The 19685-nt window shown below is 36.1% G+C and overlaps 1 protein-coding gene across 1 annotated transcript in view; it reads right to left on the bottom strand.

The window, feature by feature from the left end:
- The window catches only part of LOC106519102 (excitatory amino acid transporter 2), a gene marked incomplete in the record, with an annotated part of 20563 nt that extends 10333 nt beyond the window's left edge, over positions 1-10230 (bottom strand). The window contains 2 exon segments of the mRNA XM_014010634.1: positions 4574-4713; positions 10049-10230. Coding sequence (XP_013866088.1) covers positions 4574-4703 — 130 coding nt within the window.
- Between the last annotated feature and the right edge of the window lie 9455 nt (positions 10231-19685).

Here is a 19685-nt window from a genome sequence, read left to right as displayed (position 1 = left end):
CAGAAGTATTTTCTAAAATAATTTATTGCAATTAAACTGAAAATCAAACAAAATTCTAGGTTGTAGGGTAACAACATTATTAGATTATCAGTGAGGGGTGAATATTTTGCAACCCGTTAAATATAAAGTAATGTTATTTTACAAGTTATGTAAAGTGAAGTTATGACCACATACAGTTTTGAAAAAAAAATGCATTAGCAACAATAATGTAATTTAGTAGAGAATTAAGAATTTCATATTTTCTATAAATGGGGTTTATATTAGTGATATTCATGTATTATTAAGATAAAATAATCTCAGGTTAGCACTCATGTTGGCAGCACAATATGAAAATTAACTATCTGCAGAATTTTAAACCAGCCTATTTCAGCACTCTGACTTTGTTTTAAAAGGTAAAAAATAAAAATTCACTGCGGGRAAAAACAGTAACATCTGTGCAAAAAAGAAAAGTGTGCAACCACACACCAAATACATTTTTTGAAGTAGTTTTCAGTTTGCTAAAAATGAAAACACACCCACTCTCTTATTTGTGCGGCTGCAACTCAAGTCCCAGGTAACAACATGTACTGTGCGACCTCATTTCAGGCCAGTTGTYAGCAAATTCAGCAGAACACTGAATSTGGCACAGATACTGCGTCTCACCCACCTGTGACCAGACTGGAAACAACAAGAGGCAAAATAAGCATTTTCAGCATCCTCATTAAGATCTCCCCGGGGAAGGCGATGATCATTATAACGTCAGGAGGGAGCGGTGATATGTGCCGCAGAAGCATGCCGGCGATGGAACCAAGAAACACACCTGTCAAATTGAGAAAGCACATAATAAACACAACGCCAGGTGACTCTGAGCCATGAAATAAAACATTTTATGTACTTGTATTCTAAAGAAATGTGTCAAGTGGAATACCATGTCATGCTCCTTTGAATGTTGTTTCACATTACATCCCACCTGAGAGCCACTGAGCTTAGCTATCTACAAAAACAGCTTTATTTTTGTGATGAATAAAGCCCCACACATTTAGCTACTCAATGAATCACATCGAAAAAGTAGGTTAATTAAGTTGTTTTTAATATTTTATTTATCCAATCCTTATGTTTCTAGGAAAATAATAACAATAATGTGCAACAGCATAAATAACATTAACCATATTTTGTTCTAATTATGTCAAATATTTAAGATATTTGGAATTTCAGTGTGTTCAAGTGCAGTTTTAATAGAAATAACCATATTTCTTATGGTATTTTGTAAAAGCACATCACTGTGCTTAAGACAAAATTGTCCAAAATGAAGTTGCTTTCGGTTGAGCTCGCGTGTTTACACAATGTGTGGGTGAATTTTCCTCTGATGTTCCAAGTTCCTCTCACCGCCCAAAGACATGCAGCTGCTCTCATTTTGGACGCCAGGTGCAGCCATTAGTTCTCCACCGATTGCACATGCAGGGCACGATAACAGACACATGGCTCTCTCACCTGATATCGCCCATGGGTTTAAAACGCTAGATGAACATTGTAATATTTGATAGGATGTTTTATTCAACCTTTTTTTGTTGTTGTTGCAAAGGAATGTATTTACTTTTAAAAGATGCATAATGTATATATAATTACATCATAAAAGGTCACAGCTTCACATCAGTTTTTCAGAGTCTCTGAAGAATGCACACTATCGATTACTGTGATAAGATAAAGAGACATTAAACCTTTGCTGGAATGTGAAGATTCCTAAAAAGCAAAATAGATAAAGAAATATTGCATGTCTAAATAAGCATGCAATCTAACAGCTAAACCCATTAGCTATTGTAATATAATGTAACCTGAGCACAATAAATTTGTATATATTAACACTTTAATTAAACCTGATCATATTTGACATGAGTTAGCCAGGAAAAGTTATGAGCTTCTTCTTACATGGAGAGCTAAACATTTGCAGTTGGGAGAAGGTACCACCTTAAATTAAAATTTAATTAGGAACAACCTATCAAGTTAATATTAACCACCAAGCTACTATTGTAATTTAACAGCTGACAATTTAAATGTGTGAAAAACCAGAAATTACCCTTTTCTACAGTGGTTTGCAAAAGTATTCATACCCCTTGAACTTTTCCATATTTTGTCACATTACAACCACAAACATAAATATATTTCACTGGAATTTAATGTGAAAGACCAACACAAAGTGGTATACAATTGTGAAGTGGAAGCAAAATTTTACATGAATCAAAACATTTTTTACAAATAAAAAACTGAAAAGTGCGATGTGCAAAATTATTCAGCCCCCCTGAGTCAATACTTTGTGGAGCCACCTTTTGCTGCAATTACAGCTGCAAGTCTTTTAGGGTATGTCTCCACCAGCTTTGCACATCTAGTGACTGCAATTCTTGCCCATTCCTCCTTGCAAAACAGCTCAAGCTCAGTCAGATTGGATGGAGAGCGTTTGTGAACAGCAGTTTTGAGATCTTGCCACAAATTCTTAATTGGGTTTAGGTCTGGACTTTGACTGGGCCATTCTAACACATGAATATTCTTTTTTTTAAACCACTCCATTGTAGCTTTGGCTTTATGTTTAGGGTCGTTGTCCTGCTGGAAGGTGAACCTCCGCCCCCAGAGCATGATGCTGCCACCACCATATTTGACAGTGGGGATGGTGTTTTCAGAGTGATGTGCAGTGTTCTTTCTCCGCCACACATAGCGTTTTGCATTGTGGCCAAAAAGTTCAATTTTGGTCTCGTCTGACCAAAGCACCTTCTTCCACATGTTTGCTGTGTCCTCAACATGGCTTCTGGCAAACTGCAAACRGGACTTCTTATGGTTTTCTTTTAACAATGGCTTTCTCCTTGCCACTCTTCCATAAAGACCACATTTGTGTAGTGCACGACTAATTGTTGTCCTGTGGACAGTTTCCCCCACCTGAGCTGTGGCTCTCTGCATTTCATCCAGAGTCACCATGGGCCTCTTGGCTGCCTCTCTGATCAGTGATCTCCTTGTTCGGCCTGTAAGTTTAGGTGGACGGCCTTGTCTTGGCAGGTTTACTGTGGTGCCATACTCTTTCCATTTCCGGATGATGGATTGAACAGTGCTCCGTGAGATGTTCAAAGCTTGGGAAATCTTTTTATWACCTAAGCCTGCTTTAAACTTCTCCAAAACCATATTCCTAACCTGTCTGGTGTGTTCTTTGGACTTCATGATGCTGTTTGCTCCCAATATTCTCTTAACCAACATCTGAGGCCGTCACGGAGCAGCTGTATTTGTACTGAGATTAGATTACACACAGGTGGACCCTTTTGAGTCATTAGCAGTCATCAGGCAACTTCTGAATGCAATTGGTTGCACTCAGGGAAAAGGGGGCTGAATACTTTTGCACGTCGCACTTTTCAGTTTTTTATTTGTAAAAAATGTTTTGATTCATGTAAAATTTTGCTTCCACTTCACAATTGTATACCACTTTGTGTTGGTCTTTCACATTAAATTCCAGTGAAATATATTTATGTTTGTGGTTGTAATGTGACAAAATATGGAAAAGTTCAAGGGGTATGAATACTTTTGCAAACCACTGTATTTTTTACATGGAGCCCAGATTTGATAATATTCAATTTTTTCACTGATTTTATTAATCACTTTAGCTCTTGATTGTCAAATGGTTTAGCTTGCATTCATCTTAAGATGGAGAGCAAACCCAGTCTACTTTGGTTGGTCACTTTGTCACCCTGGCTGTGAATGGTGTGCAGCCGATATTCCTGTACTGACACTTGATGTGACTAGTTTTGATAAGTAATTTAAAAATATATATCAAAGATTCAAAAATGTCAACTCATTCTGGGTTTCGTTTGGGAAAAACACAGCAGATTTGAAAGGTCTTCCAATAGAAAATCAAACTTTTTGTATCAAGATAGAGGCTTTTCTAGCCTCTCTTTACACATCACCATGGTTATGGTAAGGGGAGGTAGATAAGGAGCATACTGTATATGAGGATGGGCAGGGCTCAAAATTGGCCCATTGCTCAATCCCCAAAAAGACACAGCTCAAACCATTGGAAAGAGGTCTTGCACTATTCATGGCTTTAATTTTATGCCACAGATCATTGTCATGGAGTCCCATCACCATTTTGTGGTGGTTCAGCAGTTTGGGCCCAGTTAGAACTCCAACCAGTGTAAGTAAAAGTTTTCCTTGTCAGGGTCACGATGCAATGTGTTTCACTCTAACATGATTAGAAACTATCTTGATATGTGAGCATTTCTTTCTCCATTTTGTCTGGGTCACCACAGACATGCAGAGTATCCATCCTGTATCCCTTAAAACCTCCCATCTCTCTGAACGTTCATTTATTATTCTAAAAACAACCTGCTTTCTGTGTGCATCCATTGTTCCTTCCTCACACCAAAGCCTGCTGGGAGCTCTCAGTCTTTGGGATGTTTCATCCACGCACCTGTTCTTGCCCACATTTTTTTTCTGGTGACCCACTTCATAACAAAGCAGTCTCTGGTTTTGGATTTGCCTTTAAGCCTACGAGTCCCTGAACAGGTAATATGAGAATTGAGGATAAGGGAAATGTGTGCGTGTGCATGGACTCTAAACTTACCAAGGATTGTAAGAGTGAGAACCATGTTCTTCATTATCTTTTCACAGAAAGTGCTACATGGATTCTCAGGAGTCTCCATGATGGGGTCTATGTGGCCCTCGCTCATCCTGACCTCCACTTGCTTCTGCATTTTGTTGGCACTGAAAGAAAGAAAAAAAGTGCTGGTAGTTTTGATTGCAGTAATAATATAAAACATTTCTGTTATGGTCAGATGGTGTTGATTCAGGTTTAGTTTGTATCTGCTTGTTGTGTTATACTTTTATTTCTTGTATCTGTCAGATTTACTAGTTGCACTCTGCTTCCTTTATCATGTTCTTAATTACAACACCTGTTCTGTTCCTTGTTAAATCACACAAAGTCATCCCAGATATCTCCCAAGACAATATCTTCCTAAACATTTTTAAAACATGTGTGGTCTTAATCTTGACTTTATCCTAAGTTTTGTTTAGTATTTTGTAGGTCTGAGATTTCTAGACATGGCAAAGTCTCTGAGATTGTTTTTGTCCACAAAGCTCTTGAATGGTCAACACGGAACTCCTGCCTTTTCATCTTTAACATTTTGTCCTTCTTTGACTTATCTCAATACAAAATATCTGTGTCCCATGTACTCTATGTTCACCACAGAACAGCATAGCACAGGATTGAACATTATTGTATCCCAACTCTAAATTGGTGCAACCACTTTGTTGTGGTGACATTGCTGTGATTTGCATGACCCACATGAAGACACAATATTCCACACAGGACACTGTTACAGGAGTAAATATCGGTATCTGTAAATCAATTCTAAAGTCATTGTGCAATCTGCCATGCTTGTTTCATCCGAAGTTTACATTTAATCTTGCCACTACAGCTCAAAACTGCACTACTGGAGCAACATACTGAAAGATGAAGAAAGAAACAAACCAAAATTTGGACCCCATCTGCTACTATCGATATGATCCGGTGCAAATGTTGGTTCAGTAATATCAATATTTGGATTTATCCACATATCCCTATATCAGTGACATAAAATCCAGATGAACTGAAACATGACTGAAGTCACTAGATATGTAAGATTTGGGTGACATATAATTCGGGACACTTTTGCCTGCAGTGCAAACACAACCTTAGAAGCAACCAGAATGCTTGGAGTCATCCCAGTTTATTTTATTTACCGTTATTTTACCAGGCAAGTCCCATTGAGATCTCAGATCTCTTTTTCAAGGGCGGCCTGGAAGCAACCTATTGTACATATTTTGGGGGTGGGGGAAACCAGAGTACCCAGAGAAAGTCCACATAAGCACGAGGAGAATATGCAAACTCCACACAGAAAGACCCCAGGTCCAAACCGGGGATCAAACCCAGGACCTTCTTGCTGTGAGGCGTCGGTGCTAACCACTGAGCCATCGTGCTGCCTTAAGTTGCCTTTAGTTTAAAATGTCCACCGCAGCTAACCAATGTTAGCAAACAAATAAAATAATTATAACTCAGTCATTAATACAGATATTCAAATTCAATTTGTTGTGGTAGCTGAGAGTCATTAACAATACATACTCCTAAAGGAGGTCACATGACTTTAATATTTTGCTATGAAAGGCAGCAGATATTGAAGACATTTTACATTGTTTTTTTTACATTACTAATATAAATTAGCATAATTTAAACTTGCACTGATGTCTTCTTATGTATTTGTCAGCTACGGCTTCCAGTAGATTATGCATGATAATTTGAGTTACATTGATTTTTTTCCATACAAATCAAAATGGAGAGCACATTTTTTTATCACAGATGAATGAAGAGTTAATTGCAGACAGTGTGAAGGTGTGAGGGTATCCCCAGAGTTTGATAAATGCGTTAGAGATTCTGAATGTTGACTTTGATTCATCCAACTATGCATTTTCTTCTCTCTTTTTTAAATCCAAGGCCTCATCGTTTCTCTAAAGCAACATGTACAGTACATGTTTGTTGTGAATTAAATTAAAGCCTCTTTGACTAAAGATCAACGCTCCCCTCAGTGGCCTTTAAATCTCCTGCAGAACACAGACGTACAGTTATATAACCATGGATGCCTCTGGTCACCTGGACAGTCTTGACCTTGATGCCTCCTGGATCATCAAAGTCACTGGCAAAAATTGCTTGATTTATTTTTTGTAAATTTAGAAGAAAAAAAATCCCTGCTGAAGAAATATTTTATGCTGATAACAAATTGAAGTAAATTGAGGGGGCAGACAGGTGGAATTAAGTTTGAATGAACTTATTTTGGTTGTTGAAAGATAAAGAACTCATCATCACACATTCAATCAAATGTCTGAAGATCCAGTATTTGCAACACATTTTTTACTAAACATTTAAAAAGAGGAATAGAAGACGCGGACAAATGCCAAGCCAATCAAGCCTGTCTGATACACGGTGCTCTGGAAATAATGAGACTTAAGCTAATTAGCAAGCCTAGAATTAGCCCTTATGCCCTGGCACAAGTGATTGAGTTATGCAACAGAAAAGGGGCTTCCCAAGAAAAGTCAAGGTATCACCATCACCTGCCTGAATATTTGATCATTAATTTAACTTTCAAACATTATTAATAAAAACACTTTACTATAATTTGTATAGGTGGTATATAGTTATATATATAAAAAACTTAAACACCATCAGATGCCACAATTGCTAATGCATGTTGTTTTAAACAGCTGTGCGGTATCAAATATAAATTCTGTGTCCCTTAAAAATCTTTAGATTGCAGGAATGCATGCAATGTTCATTAAAAATCACACAAATATACCAAACAAGACATTTAGCTGTGAGATTGATTTTGCAGGGTCAAAGGCCAGAAGATAAGAATGCATCTTCTTTGTTTAAGACAAACTTCCTTGTGCAACACAAACTACAATGCATGTAGAAAGGGACACAAAAAGACTGTCAACAGATATCAGCTTGCATTTGATTTGATTTGATTTACTTATTTAACAGGAAAAGATTTTTAAAAATCAAGCCTGACTCTGCATAATTTGCATTTTTACAGCAGGTTCCTGTTCWGCAGCACATAAAACACTCAGAAATACAGCATCAAAATCACATCATTATTATTTCACCATAGACACAAAGACAAACAAGCATACAAAAAGGCAGCATTTGCAAAATAGGACGTCTAAATATGAGCACAACAAAAAGTGTCCAGCAGATGGAAGACAAGATTATTCTTAAAGGGCTGTAGTTTTGAAATGGACTTTATGTTTTGAGGAATGTCATTCCATGCTTTAGTGTAAACATAGAAGAAAGACCTCTGGCCGTAACCGTTTTTAAAAGTTGGTAATATCAGTTGTCCTTTTGTAACAGATCTAGTTGAATGACCACTTCCAGAATTTGATTTGGGCAGCAATGCACAGAGAGTTCCATAATTGGCACCTTGGAAGATCTGAAAATATAAATTAATACCACTATACAAAACATAATTCTGAAAAGTCAAGGCATCAGACAATGAAAGAACTGTACAGTGATGAGTCCAACCAGGAAGGTTTTTATGAATTTTGTAGGCCCTGTTGTAGAGCCTAACTATGGGTTGTAAGATATCATTTGTTGTGAGAGACCAAACAGGTAAACAGTACGGCATGGTTGAGAGTATAATGGCATGAAGAGATATTTGAAACAGAAGATGTCAGATTGGATCTAATTTTTGAATAAACGTATGATTTCTGTTTCAACTTAGTGGTTAAGACTTGTACATGATCATGATAAGTCAAATGAGAATCCAAAGTAATTCCAAGATATTTGTAGGTAATGACAATATCAAGGGGTTTGTTTAAAAAAGTGAGTTGATTTGTTATATTGAAATGTCTCCTGGGTGAGGTAAAATACATGCACACAGTTTTTTTTAACATTAATTGACAAAAGATTATCTTGAAGCCAACCATGAAATGTCTGAAGATCTGCTTGTAACTGACTATTAATGGATTCAATATTGAAATCAGACAAAAAAGAACAGCATCATCAGCTTACATTAAAATATTTGAATACTTCAATATTTTTGGAAGGTCATTTATGTATAATAGGAAAAGCAATGGGCCCAGTATGCTACCCTGCGGAACTCCCACAAAACAGGGCAAAGACCCGGACACAGAGCTTCCATGTTTCACAACCTGACACCTATCAGTCAAATAAGAGGAAAACATTTGTATTGCAGATGATGAAAGTTGAAAAGAAATCAACTTGTGTAAGAGAGTATAATGATCAACTGTGTCAAACGCTTTACGAAAATCAATATGTACAGCACCAGTTACTTGGCCTGTGTTCAAAGCAGCACGTATTTGTTCAGTGAATAAAATTAATGCAGACATGGTTGACCTTGACGTGCAAAAACCATGTTGGCTATTGGTTAGCATATTATTAGCTTCTAGATGCTGAAGTAGTTGATTAAATTATGTTTTTTCAAGTAACTTAGAAAAATAGGAAGAACAGAAATTGGCCGATAGTTTGAAACTTCTGTTGGATCACCAGATTTAAAAATGGGAATAATCTGAGCAAACTTCCAGGCATCAGGGAAAATAGACTGCACAATACATAAATTAAGCAAACGATGGAACAATGGTAAAAAAAATGTTGGCATGCATTTTCAAGAAATCCATATTTATCTTATATTTGTCAAATGCATGYGAGCCATTTAGAGATTGGAGTGTATTCAAAACATCACTCTGTGAAATTTCAGAAAATGWAAATTGCTTTGAAGTGTCARGATATTTAAATAACTTTAAACTATTAGYTTGTCCCGGTAATGATGTCCTTACTGAAGAAATAAAATATTCATAAAATAAGTTAGCAATTTTTTTCATGATCAGAAACAAGAAGTCCATTTACAGAGATTTGTGAATTGTTATTAAATGTTTTATTGTTACTTTCACCTGTCACTGACTTAATCGTTTCCCATAATATTTTTGGACTCTTATTGGCGGAAATAATTTGATTTTTAAAATATTGTTGTTTGGCTTTGSGTAATTCAGCAACACATTTATTTCGGTAACTGTTTAAACGAGACCGATTTTCAGAAGTTTTTGATTTTCTATAAGTTTTCATTGAAGAAGCTTTCAACTTTAGGAGATGTATTATAGAGGCATTCAACCATGGGATTTTATTTTTCAGGACTGGAACTTTACAAGCTGAAATATATTTTTCCTTGATTGTCTCCAACTTATAAAAAAATTCACAAAATGCGATTTGGATTTGACAGAGAAATACCCTCATTCCGGTTAGTATTCTCAATCTCAGCATGAAACATGGGTAACTTTGATTTTGGAATCCTTTTAATGAAATTATGCAAATGACCTGTAGGTTTCTTAAGTTTTTTTCTAATGACATAAATAAGTAAATGATCTGAGATTGAAGCATTTATAACTCCAGATATGCCATATATGGAGGATCGATTTGTGAAAATAAGATCCAAAATGGAATCACATAACACTTTATCTTAAATGCCAGTTATTAAAGTATTACTGGTAAACTTACCAGCTGTTTTTCACTCAGGTCTGAATCTGCACTTGTGARGAGTTTTCACACAGCCAGTCTAACCAGTGAACACATGAGCACAGTCATGGTTCATGCAGCAGGAACCCAAAAATGCCTTTAGTCCGTTGAGTTCTTAAAAAAAAAAAACAGGAAAAGTCTTTAATCACGTAATGTTCAGTTTTTTGTTTTTTTTTTTGTTTCCAAAATCCCAGTCAAAGATCCCCGCTCAGTCAGCTGCATAAAAGTGTGCAGACGTAAAGTGGTGGAGGTGGAGGTGTGACTGAGGGCTCCCAGACAGGAAGGGTGGAGTCAGCTCTAAGATTAGCAAAGGAGTGGAAATCCTTGCTGGCAACATTTTTCATTGAGTTAGTTCTTTTTTTCTCTGGTTTTGTTTTGCTCATTTTTGTTGATGTTGTTCAGTGAGAATTATTGCAGCAAAGATGACTCTGACAGCAAATTGAACAATGTACTTGAAGCAGCAAAACATGAGGACTCCTCATATGATTTATGAAAGGTCTGCAGAACTTTAAATATAAAAATGTTGTTAAAGCAATAAAAATACACATTTAAAAGGTTTCAATTAGAAGTTTGCAAACCAAATTATTTGTGATGCCATACGTTTTAGATAAAAACTATAATATACTGAATGTTTGTTTTCAGTTAAACAGTTTTAACAGAAAATTATGAAACACTAACTTTTGGATAAAATGCTTTGAGGGGGCTCATTTTGCAGAATGAATTTTACAAACCAACGCACAACTGAAACACAAAGGAAAGCTAATTTGTGAATACTCAGAAACATATCCAAGAAATTTATGTAAATGGAATATTTTCTGATTTATTTTAAGGTTTTAGAATTCACAATGCTTCTGAGAAAATGTGTCTACAAACTCTGAAAAAACCCAAATTTGATCAACAATAAATTAATTTTAATATGTCTTAAACATTAAAACCCTGAATGCATTTGCATTGCTCCTAGTTTCAGTTTATTTATTTATTTATTTTACTGATTCAGTAAAACACATCCATATATACTATAGTAGCAGGAACTTGCATAGTCACATCTCCTTAGAGCAGCTTTGTCACTGAGTGGCCTCAGTGGTTGAAGGTGACATGACCTCTTTTGCTCTCAGCTACGCCGACTTGTGAGGGTTTAAAAACAAACAGCAATTTATTCGTAATTTGATTTGATCACTTGAATCATTTTATTAAAGTGTAAAAACAACTGCATGTTTTCCACACATTAGATTTATTTAAACAATTGTCATAAGAGATTTTTTCCTGCCTTCTAAAAATGATCAAACCCCCAACATTATGCTTTATATACCACACAGTTATGCACAACTGTGCTGAACTTGTTGCAATAAAGTGTGAATGATTCAAATTTGAATTCTTCTGCATGTGCAAGAGGTGGAAAGCCAAACAAGGAGCAAATGGCAAAACCTGTTCTTTTTTAATGCAGTTTTGTGCTAGTTGCACCACCTTTTCCCTCCCCTGCAACAAGCTGCACCTCATGCTGCAACACCTGACAACACAAGTCCACGCTTAGGCAGCGCATGTCTATAATTACTTAATCTGTCCTGAGCCATCCTAATGCCAGCACACATACACACCAGAGAACAAGCCTGCAGCTGTGAAACCTCGGGAAAAAGTTTCTTGGAACCATAAGGAATCCTTCGTCCTTTAACAAACAAGTAAAATTAAAAAAATTAAATTAAATTAAAATTGATCTGTATTTAAGATTGTTTTTTTTAGCTTCCATGATACATTTGATGAATCCAACTTTGCAAACACACTGAATGTTACTGGTCAATATGTTGCACACAACAACAAAAAAGAGACTTTTTTATTTTTATTTTTTACATTTTGTAAAATACACCAGACTTTCTAATCAAAATCTTCTTATGTTGAGAACTGAATTATAGCTGTCTTGGTGAAACCTTGAAAATAAAATTAAGTATGATGTCATGGAATATGACAGAATCTTACACGAGCTATTAGTGCTCAATCCATGTCTTGGTAATGACTCTCATCCACTACCATACCCAATTTTAGGTCATTATCTGTAAAACTGATGGGATCACAACCATTTAGCTTGGTCTAATGCCAATTAACTGTGAGAGTGATACTGAATTGGGCAGACCGTAAAAGTTAATGAGTTGTACATTAAATGATTACATCTAAATGTTCCAATAAATCCATCCAGAGGTACTTGAGCTTTACTGCTTTACAGTTTTATGGTATGACATATCTTTCATAAATGCTGGATTGCCTAAATGGAATAAAGCACATGATGAGGAAAAGGGAGACTGACACTTTCTGCAGTTTTATAATAATTTATGTTATGAAAACTAAAAAAAAAGGCAGCAAATTTTTGGTTTTGCGCTCAGACGTGGCTTTGCATCATAGCATTTAGTACTACAGCTGAATGCATTCAGACACTTTTAATAAAAAAAAAACTATTCAAAACTTACATGCTATCATGATATAGTAATCTTGTGTTTATGAAAAAAGTTTATTTTTCCTAGTTTTCTTAACAATATTGCTATTTTGTTTTTATGACATATTTTGCTTTTTATAAAAAGATATGGCTCAAAAGTCATTTTCTATCATGTGACAGCTCTATGCTTCTGTACAGCTGATGCCAAAGTTTAAGGCGAACATGTTGCACAATGAGTGATGCTCACAGTATGTGTTGGAAAAGTCTCCTGGCTACTTACGCACCAATTTTTAGCTCAATATTTGTAACACTGACTGAGTTAAAACCATTTCTTGCAACATCACTTAGCGGCGGCAGCCATCTTAAAATGGAAGTGCACACACAGACACATAGACAAAACCAATTCTGATTGCCTTCTGTTGGCAATAATTCTAAAGAACAAATTTCTATGAGTCTTACAGTCTATGAGTTGAGCAAAGCACATAATAAAACTAAATATTTACTTTGTTGTTTGACAAAAAAAAAATTAAAAACAAGTTGAGTAAAACAATGAGGAGCGTTTTATAGTGAATCAAATTGACAGCAGCTGTATGGAAATTTCTGGCCTCGGCGGAGACGTGTGATCTATTTATTCCACAAATCAAAGGAAGCCTAATTCAAAAAGCTCTGTTTGTTTTTAGGAACCAAACAGATTTAATGAAGCTATTGATGTTTGTCATTTGTCCTCAAATTTTTATCCCCTCTTCATTATGTTTTCTCATTTAGTCTGTGTTTTGTTTCACACAAATGGAAATAAATAAATAATAATCAGTTATGAACACTTTTTCTTTGTATTTATATTTAGTAGTTGGAGTCAAATGACTCAAATACTTCACAGAGTGCTTAATGGGCAGTCATTGCCTTCTCAAATTAGGGATCTATTGTTCTAAAATCCAACAAATACAACCACATTATTTTTTGTTTTAAGGTTTTGGAAAAAAATGATCTAACCTGAGTTTTATTTTTTCAATGTGAAATCCTTGTTCAAAAGTTGCAGAACAAGCCGTGCTGCCACAAACACACTCAAACACACTGAATGAGCTTGGCTAGAAATCACTGCGCACCGCTGATGATTATGCATCAGTGCTGATTTTAATGACATCTGTCTCAAAAGAGCAGGATTTCAAAGCTAGAACTCATCTCCAGCTTCTGATTAAGGGAGTTAATTGCTCTTATTTATGCAGGAGATGTACAATTAAAAAAATGGACAAGAAGCACTTCAGTTGCTCTGCCATCATCGCCCCTCTTGAAAGTGAAGCAGGGAAGGAAATGTTCATTTCTACTCATCTCGTCCCTCATCACACAGAATCAGACCAAACAAGATGAAATTATGTGGATGCTCTCGTTTTATGTTTTCACCAAAATTTAAGCAAGAAAACCGATATTAGCTGCAATTTTTTGCAATCAAAAGTTTGTTCCTGAAAGACAAAATATCTGAAAAGATGTATGTACTCTTCTGGTGGCAAAAATAATGAAATTACAACTGAAATAGCTCTAAGGAATTGTTTTCTATTTAAAATATGCATGTATCTTGTTTAGTTTGCTTGTTTGACTTTTTAAATTGGCTGCTGTAAGAAAATGTTTTTTTTTTGTAAAAAGCTGAGGAAATGAAATATTTTTATTCCTTCTTTAATAACTTTGGAATGAAGATGATTAATTATCTTTTAAATGTGAAAACAAACCTTTACCATCTAAAGATCTTTGCTGTGACTTTTACTAATAGGAAAGTTTAAACTTTAAATGCTTTGAAGCATTTATACGTGATTTTATGAAAAATAAAAAAAAGCTTTCTCAAACGTTTTGACCCTTTAAATGCATCTTGCTGTAACAGTAGATTCATTTCCTGTTTAAAGGCAAATATCACAGCTAAAGCATATGGATTATACAGTAGTTTTGTGTTCAGTGAAGTACCAAAGTATTATTTAAAATGGAAATATATTTAGTGTAAAGACGTGAACATTTCTGATTAATTAGAAAACATTTTCTAATCAAAATGATTGCAGACAGATGTTTTATGTTTGTGGACTTTTGCTGCCATTTGTTTTATTTGTCTAAATAGAAATTATAAAATAGATATTAATCTAAATCTGAATTGTTTGCTGTTAATAATTTTAMTAATTAACATCTAGTTGTAAAATTACACTGACACCTAATGTATGCTCAGCTGTTGAGAGGATTATGGGAAGCCATCAGTGCCATGGATGTGTGACCAGTGGGGGACTGGTGAGGAAAAGTGGAGTTTGAAATGGACTGGCCTTTAGCTGCAGGGTTAAAGTCATTTAGACTTCAACATGATTTTGTTAAAAGTTTTGTTTGAAACAATACCGTTTACAATACAAGTGTTTATTTGAGACATATACAGTAGTTTGTACCAGTGAAGCTAAGATGTATGTTTTTGGTCTGTGAGAGAAAACTGGGGTAACTGGAGAAAACCCACTTATTCACCACCTATAAGGTCCCAGGCTGGGATCTGATCCAGCAACAGAAACAACAGTTCTACCAACTGAGCCACCATGTTGTCAAATTTTATATATGCATCATTTAGAAAGCTGGTGAAGATTGTCAGTCATGATCAGACCAAAAAAATGTTAAAAACAAACAACTGGACTTATTTTTGAGTTCTAACCTTTTGAGAGCTTCATGAAGGTTTCCAAGTCTGTTGAAGGCCTTGACCCTCAAGACGTTTCAACTGAACTGTCCTGTTTTTCTTAAGTTGTGATGGGTCCAAATTTGTTGTAGGAATGTATTTTTCTGTTATGATATTAACACTGAATCTCCATTTAATCCATGACAACTGTCCAATTATCTAAGACAGCAGCAGATTATTATTATTCTGAAGCAGTCCTATCTATCTATCTATCTATCTATCTATCTATCTATCTATCTATCTATCTATCTATCTATCTATCTATCTATCTATCTATCTATCTATCTATCTANCTATCTATCTATCTATCTATCTATCTATCTATCTATCTATCTATCTATCTATCTATCTATCTATCTATCTATCTATCTATCTATCTATCTATCTCAGATCTCAGATCTCAGACTGTCAGTCAGTCTGTAGATTCTCAGTAAAGCTGTTTGGAATAAGGCTACAGACAGAAAGCCAGTGCAGTCTTCTCCTCCCCCATCAACACTGATAAAAAAGGAGGGAAAAAATGTTTATGTGGAGAAAAAAATGCAGTATTTTGAATTTGAGAGAAAGGAACCTCAGAGCCCTCTGCTGGCCAGTTGCCCAGTAAACGGTCCCTAACACAAGGCAGAGCAAAACAAACCGTCTGATGTGAAATCCATCAAGTTAATTTACTTGGAATTACTGTCTAACCCTTCAGGCGGTGCTTTTGAACTTCATCTTCATGCAGCCTTGTCTCAAGTTGTGGTGGGAGTCGATCGCACACAGCATCATATCTTTACTGATACACACGTGGCCCAAGGCAAGCTGTTTTGCATCGCTTTAAGAACCTGTCACTTCCGCACACTGCATTAGCCGACATTAGTTCCTGTCTTGAGAAGTAACGTCATTAATCTTTTAATTTGACAGTCAGTTTTGTTAATTTCAGTTTGTTTCTAGACTTTATGGACGGCTGATGTGYAGGGGAAGCACTGTGCCAGTATCCTGACGTGACCTAGATCAAGCCATCATCCCATGACTAGGAGTGGGAATAGAACCAAGCTGCGATCATTGCACTCAGGTATGCTCAGAACGGGGTCACATCACTGGCAACACTGTCTGTAGCAATTCCTCTGCTGAACCTAACAGTCATAAAGGAATAMCATTTCTGCAAAACATTAGAATATGCACAGTTACCGATGGAGTTCTAACMTTTGGAAAGAAGTGCATTCAGAATGAATTACTAACACATTTGTAATCACTTATATTTCTGATTTTATGTTCTTGCAAAAGGCACGTATCCAAAAGTGCTCACCTGTGGAAGTCTTCTCTTCTTTATTGTGTGGGTTTTCCTGATTAACTTCCTGCTGTATTTTAATTTAAACAGGGGAAAAAATGGTTTCAGAGTTATTTTTAARGTGTAGCAGAACAGGTTTCGGCAAACACACACACACACAGGTGCACGCAGGTGCACACAGGTGCGCACACTGAGGGACAGGGATTTGAGAWGAGAGCTCAGCACCTCCTCCCAGGCACAGGTAGGACATTCTCCTCGTTAAATAGTGATGGATTAGTACAGCTTCAAACCATGAGGCATTGTGGAACCCTGTTAAAGCAGAGGCCTCTGCAAAGCAGAAAGGCTCAACTTGGATTTACTCAAGATTCAAACTGACAAAAGTTTTGGAATTTATATTTGCAATGTATAAAAAAAATTGTCTTCAAGCATTTTCATTTTTTTTGGTGTATTTCACACAAGTGAAATCGTTTTTCTTTTTTTTTCTTTTTTGTTGTCACCGTTTGCAACAGTAAGAGTTCGAACACTAAACCAATCATTCTTTAATAGGCTGGGCTTCACAGGTGTTCAGCACAAAGTCTCAGCGATCACTGCGGGCGTCTGTGTCGCAGGAGTAAGAGCTAAGTTTAGCAAATCCTCTCAGCGTGTTTGTCAATGACAGCACATGTCGGACAGTCTGCAGAGAAACTCACAAGCGCACGCCCTCACGTGCAAACACACCACAGACACACACGATCTGTGTAAATTCATTGTGGCAGGCGGATGCTCGACTCGTACTTTATGTACCATCATGTACACCTGAGTACTTTTTGATGCATTCCTTGTGAGAGATTGTTTAACTGGAACTTTGTTTTGCCAGATAAATATATGTATTTCACATACTGTAATAATGTTTGATCTGGACAGTAATTATTCTATTTGGAGAATGATGATATCCGAGATAGTCAAAAGTATGAGTCTCAAAGCTGGCAAAGACTTACTCAGGAAATCTTCTGAGGAAAAGAGGATAAACCTCAAAGATTTAGACAAACACTCTGTTCAGTTTTGATGAAATTTCATCAATCTGTGTTAACACAGATTAGGATGGCAGAGGTGGCTGCAGATATGAGGCGTAAAATCAGTAGTGGTTTAAAGCTGCAATCTGGAGTCAGAAAGAAGCACACAGCTCCCAGAGATTATCAGCAAAGATTTTATTTCTCTTTCTCTCTCCCATAAATATAGTGAGGCCATCTCCAGTAAGAAAGGTAAAGTGCAAAATTAAGACTGAGCAAAAAAGGTGGAACATTTTCATTATGACTCATTACTGCATTAATAATAACTTTAAACATTAACTGCTAGGAAAAAATCAGATCTAGAATGTTTACGAGCAGCTGTCACCATTTCTAAAGGTTCATTGGATCTCCTCTGGAACTTCACTTTATTGCCTGGAATAACGGAGAATAATTCAGGTAATAATACAGAGAGTAACATGGAGATTAACTCAGAAAACAGCACTGGGAAAAACACCGGGACACCCACTTTGACGACTGAACAAGCCTACTAATGAGGAAGCGTTTTGTCACTAATCACTGTGGTATGTGCTGCACCTTCAACAAACTCTCGCTGTCACAGTGATCAACATGACTCATGGTTTTGTGTCACATGCAAACACACACACATGCATACACACACGTACACACACAGACACACCAAATATCAGGAAATAATCTCTTATTAAAATGTTTTTTTGTAAGCCAGAATAAAAAAATACAGCTTGACTGATTTATGGGTTTTTTCGGAAATAAAAGGAACATCAAAATTAAAGAAAAATACAGAAAATTAACTTTTATATAAAACAAAGTTTGAAGATCTATAAAACAGTTGTAGCCATATATTATAATGTGTCCAAATGACAGGGTTGGTAATGAATACATACATACATACAAGAGGTGCAAAGATACAGAATATTCACGATTCGGTTCGGTTCGATTCAATACGTTAGTGTCATGGTTCAATATTTTTTYKMKAYAAAAAAACATGCCCCTCTTATCTTGTAATTTATTGACATTGATTATGCACATTTCTTTAACCTTAAAAGTGCAGTTTATAAATTAAATGTTGCTGAAGCAGAACGTTTCTCAGTGGATCTGGGCTCGACAATGCAGCCTAGGTGGAGTAGTCGAAGGTAGATCCACCGAGACTTCAACACAGAGCATCTTCAGAAGACAAGACTGAAAATCCAGAAATGGCACCAAAAACTAACAACCAAAACAGAATATCAGTAGATTTGCTATGTTGTCATATAAAGGTGATTTGATAAATTCWGTAATACATGTTAGTCAGTTGATGTTACTTATTGATAATAACAGTCACTGCTCAGATTAGTGAAGCTTGTCCTCTCCTATTTATTTATTTGGTGCACAGGCTGATTTTCACTGCAGGCTAGGAATCAAAGTGTGGACTCTGCTGAGGCCCCCTGTTGGTTCCATGCAGTAACTCATTGAGCTTGGCAGGTACTCACAGACTGTAAGTAGTGTGATCAAGTAAAATCAAGAAGAAAAACATTGCAAATCAGTGCATGTATGAAGCTAAAACAGTGACAGTTTAGCTCCATATGCATGGGAATATAATATGTGTTCACCAAAGTGCCACATTAGTAAAAACGAGAACAATGAAAGATAATAATAATAATACAAGTAAAGTTTTTACAGATGCAGAATTGAATGAAAAGTGGTATCAACATGTGTCTCTCARTGTGAACCAGAAATTCAATCATGTTTTGATAGCATTTGACTCACTATAATTCTCCATAACACAAGTTTGGATTACAATTGACAGATTATTGCTAAAATCTATTTTAATAATTCCACAAAACAGTAAAAATGTCAGCAGGCATCTTAAAAAGTAAAATAACTTGTAGAAAGTGTTCAAAATATTAACTACCGTGTTTACTTCCAGGCTCCAAAGTAGGCAAGGGCCAGATACCGGTTTCACGGTATCAGATTATATATATATAAATACCAACCTGTGCACCGCTTGGATTGATTACAAGAAAGCCTATGACTCAATGCCACACACTTGGATCATTGAATGCTTAGAGATGTACAGCATCAATAGGACTCTAAGAGCCTTCATTGCAAACTCGATGGGGCTGTGGAAAACCACCCTTGAAGCCAACTGCAAACCACTTGCGTGTCCATCAAATGTGGCATATACCAAAGATATGGACTGGAAGCCCCGAGATCGAAGTGGGGAACACCCCCAAAGG

This window comes from Austrofundulus limnaeus, unplaced genomic scaffold (assembly GCF_001266775.1).
Source record: "Austrofundulus limnaeus strain Quisiro unplaced genomic scaffold, Austrofundulus_limnaeus-1.0 Scaffold71, whole genome shotgun sequence".
Taxonomy (NCBI): domain Eukaryota; kingdom Metazoa; phylum Chordata; class Actinopteri; order Cyprinodontiformes; family Rivulidae; genus Austrofundulus; species Austrofundulus limnaeus.
The sequence above is the reverse complement of the archived record's forward strand: the minus strand, read 5'-3'. Positions and strand labels throughout refer to the sequence as shown.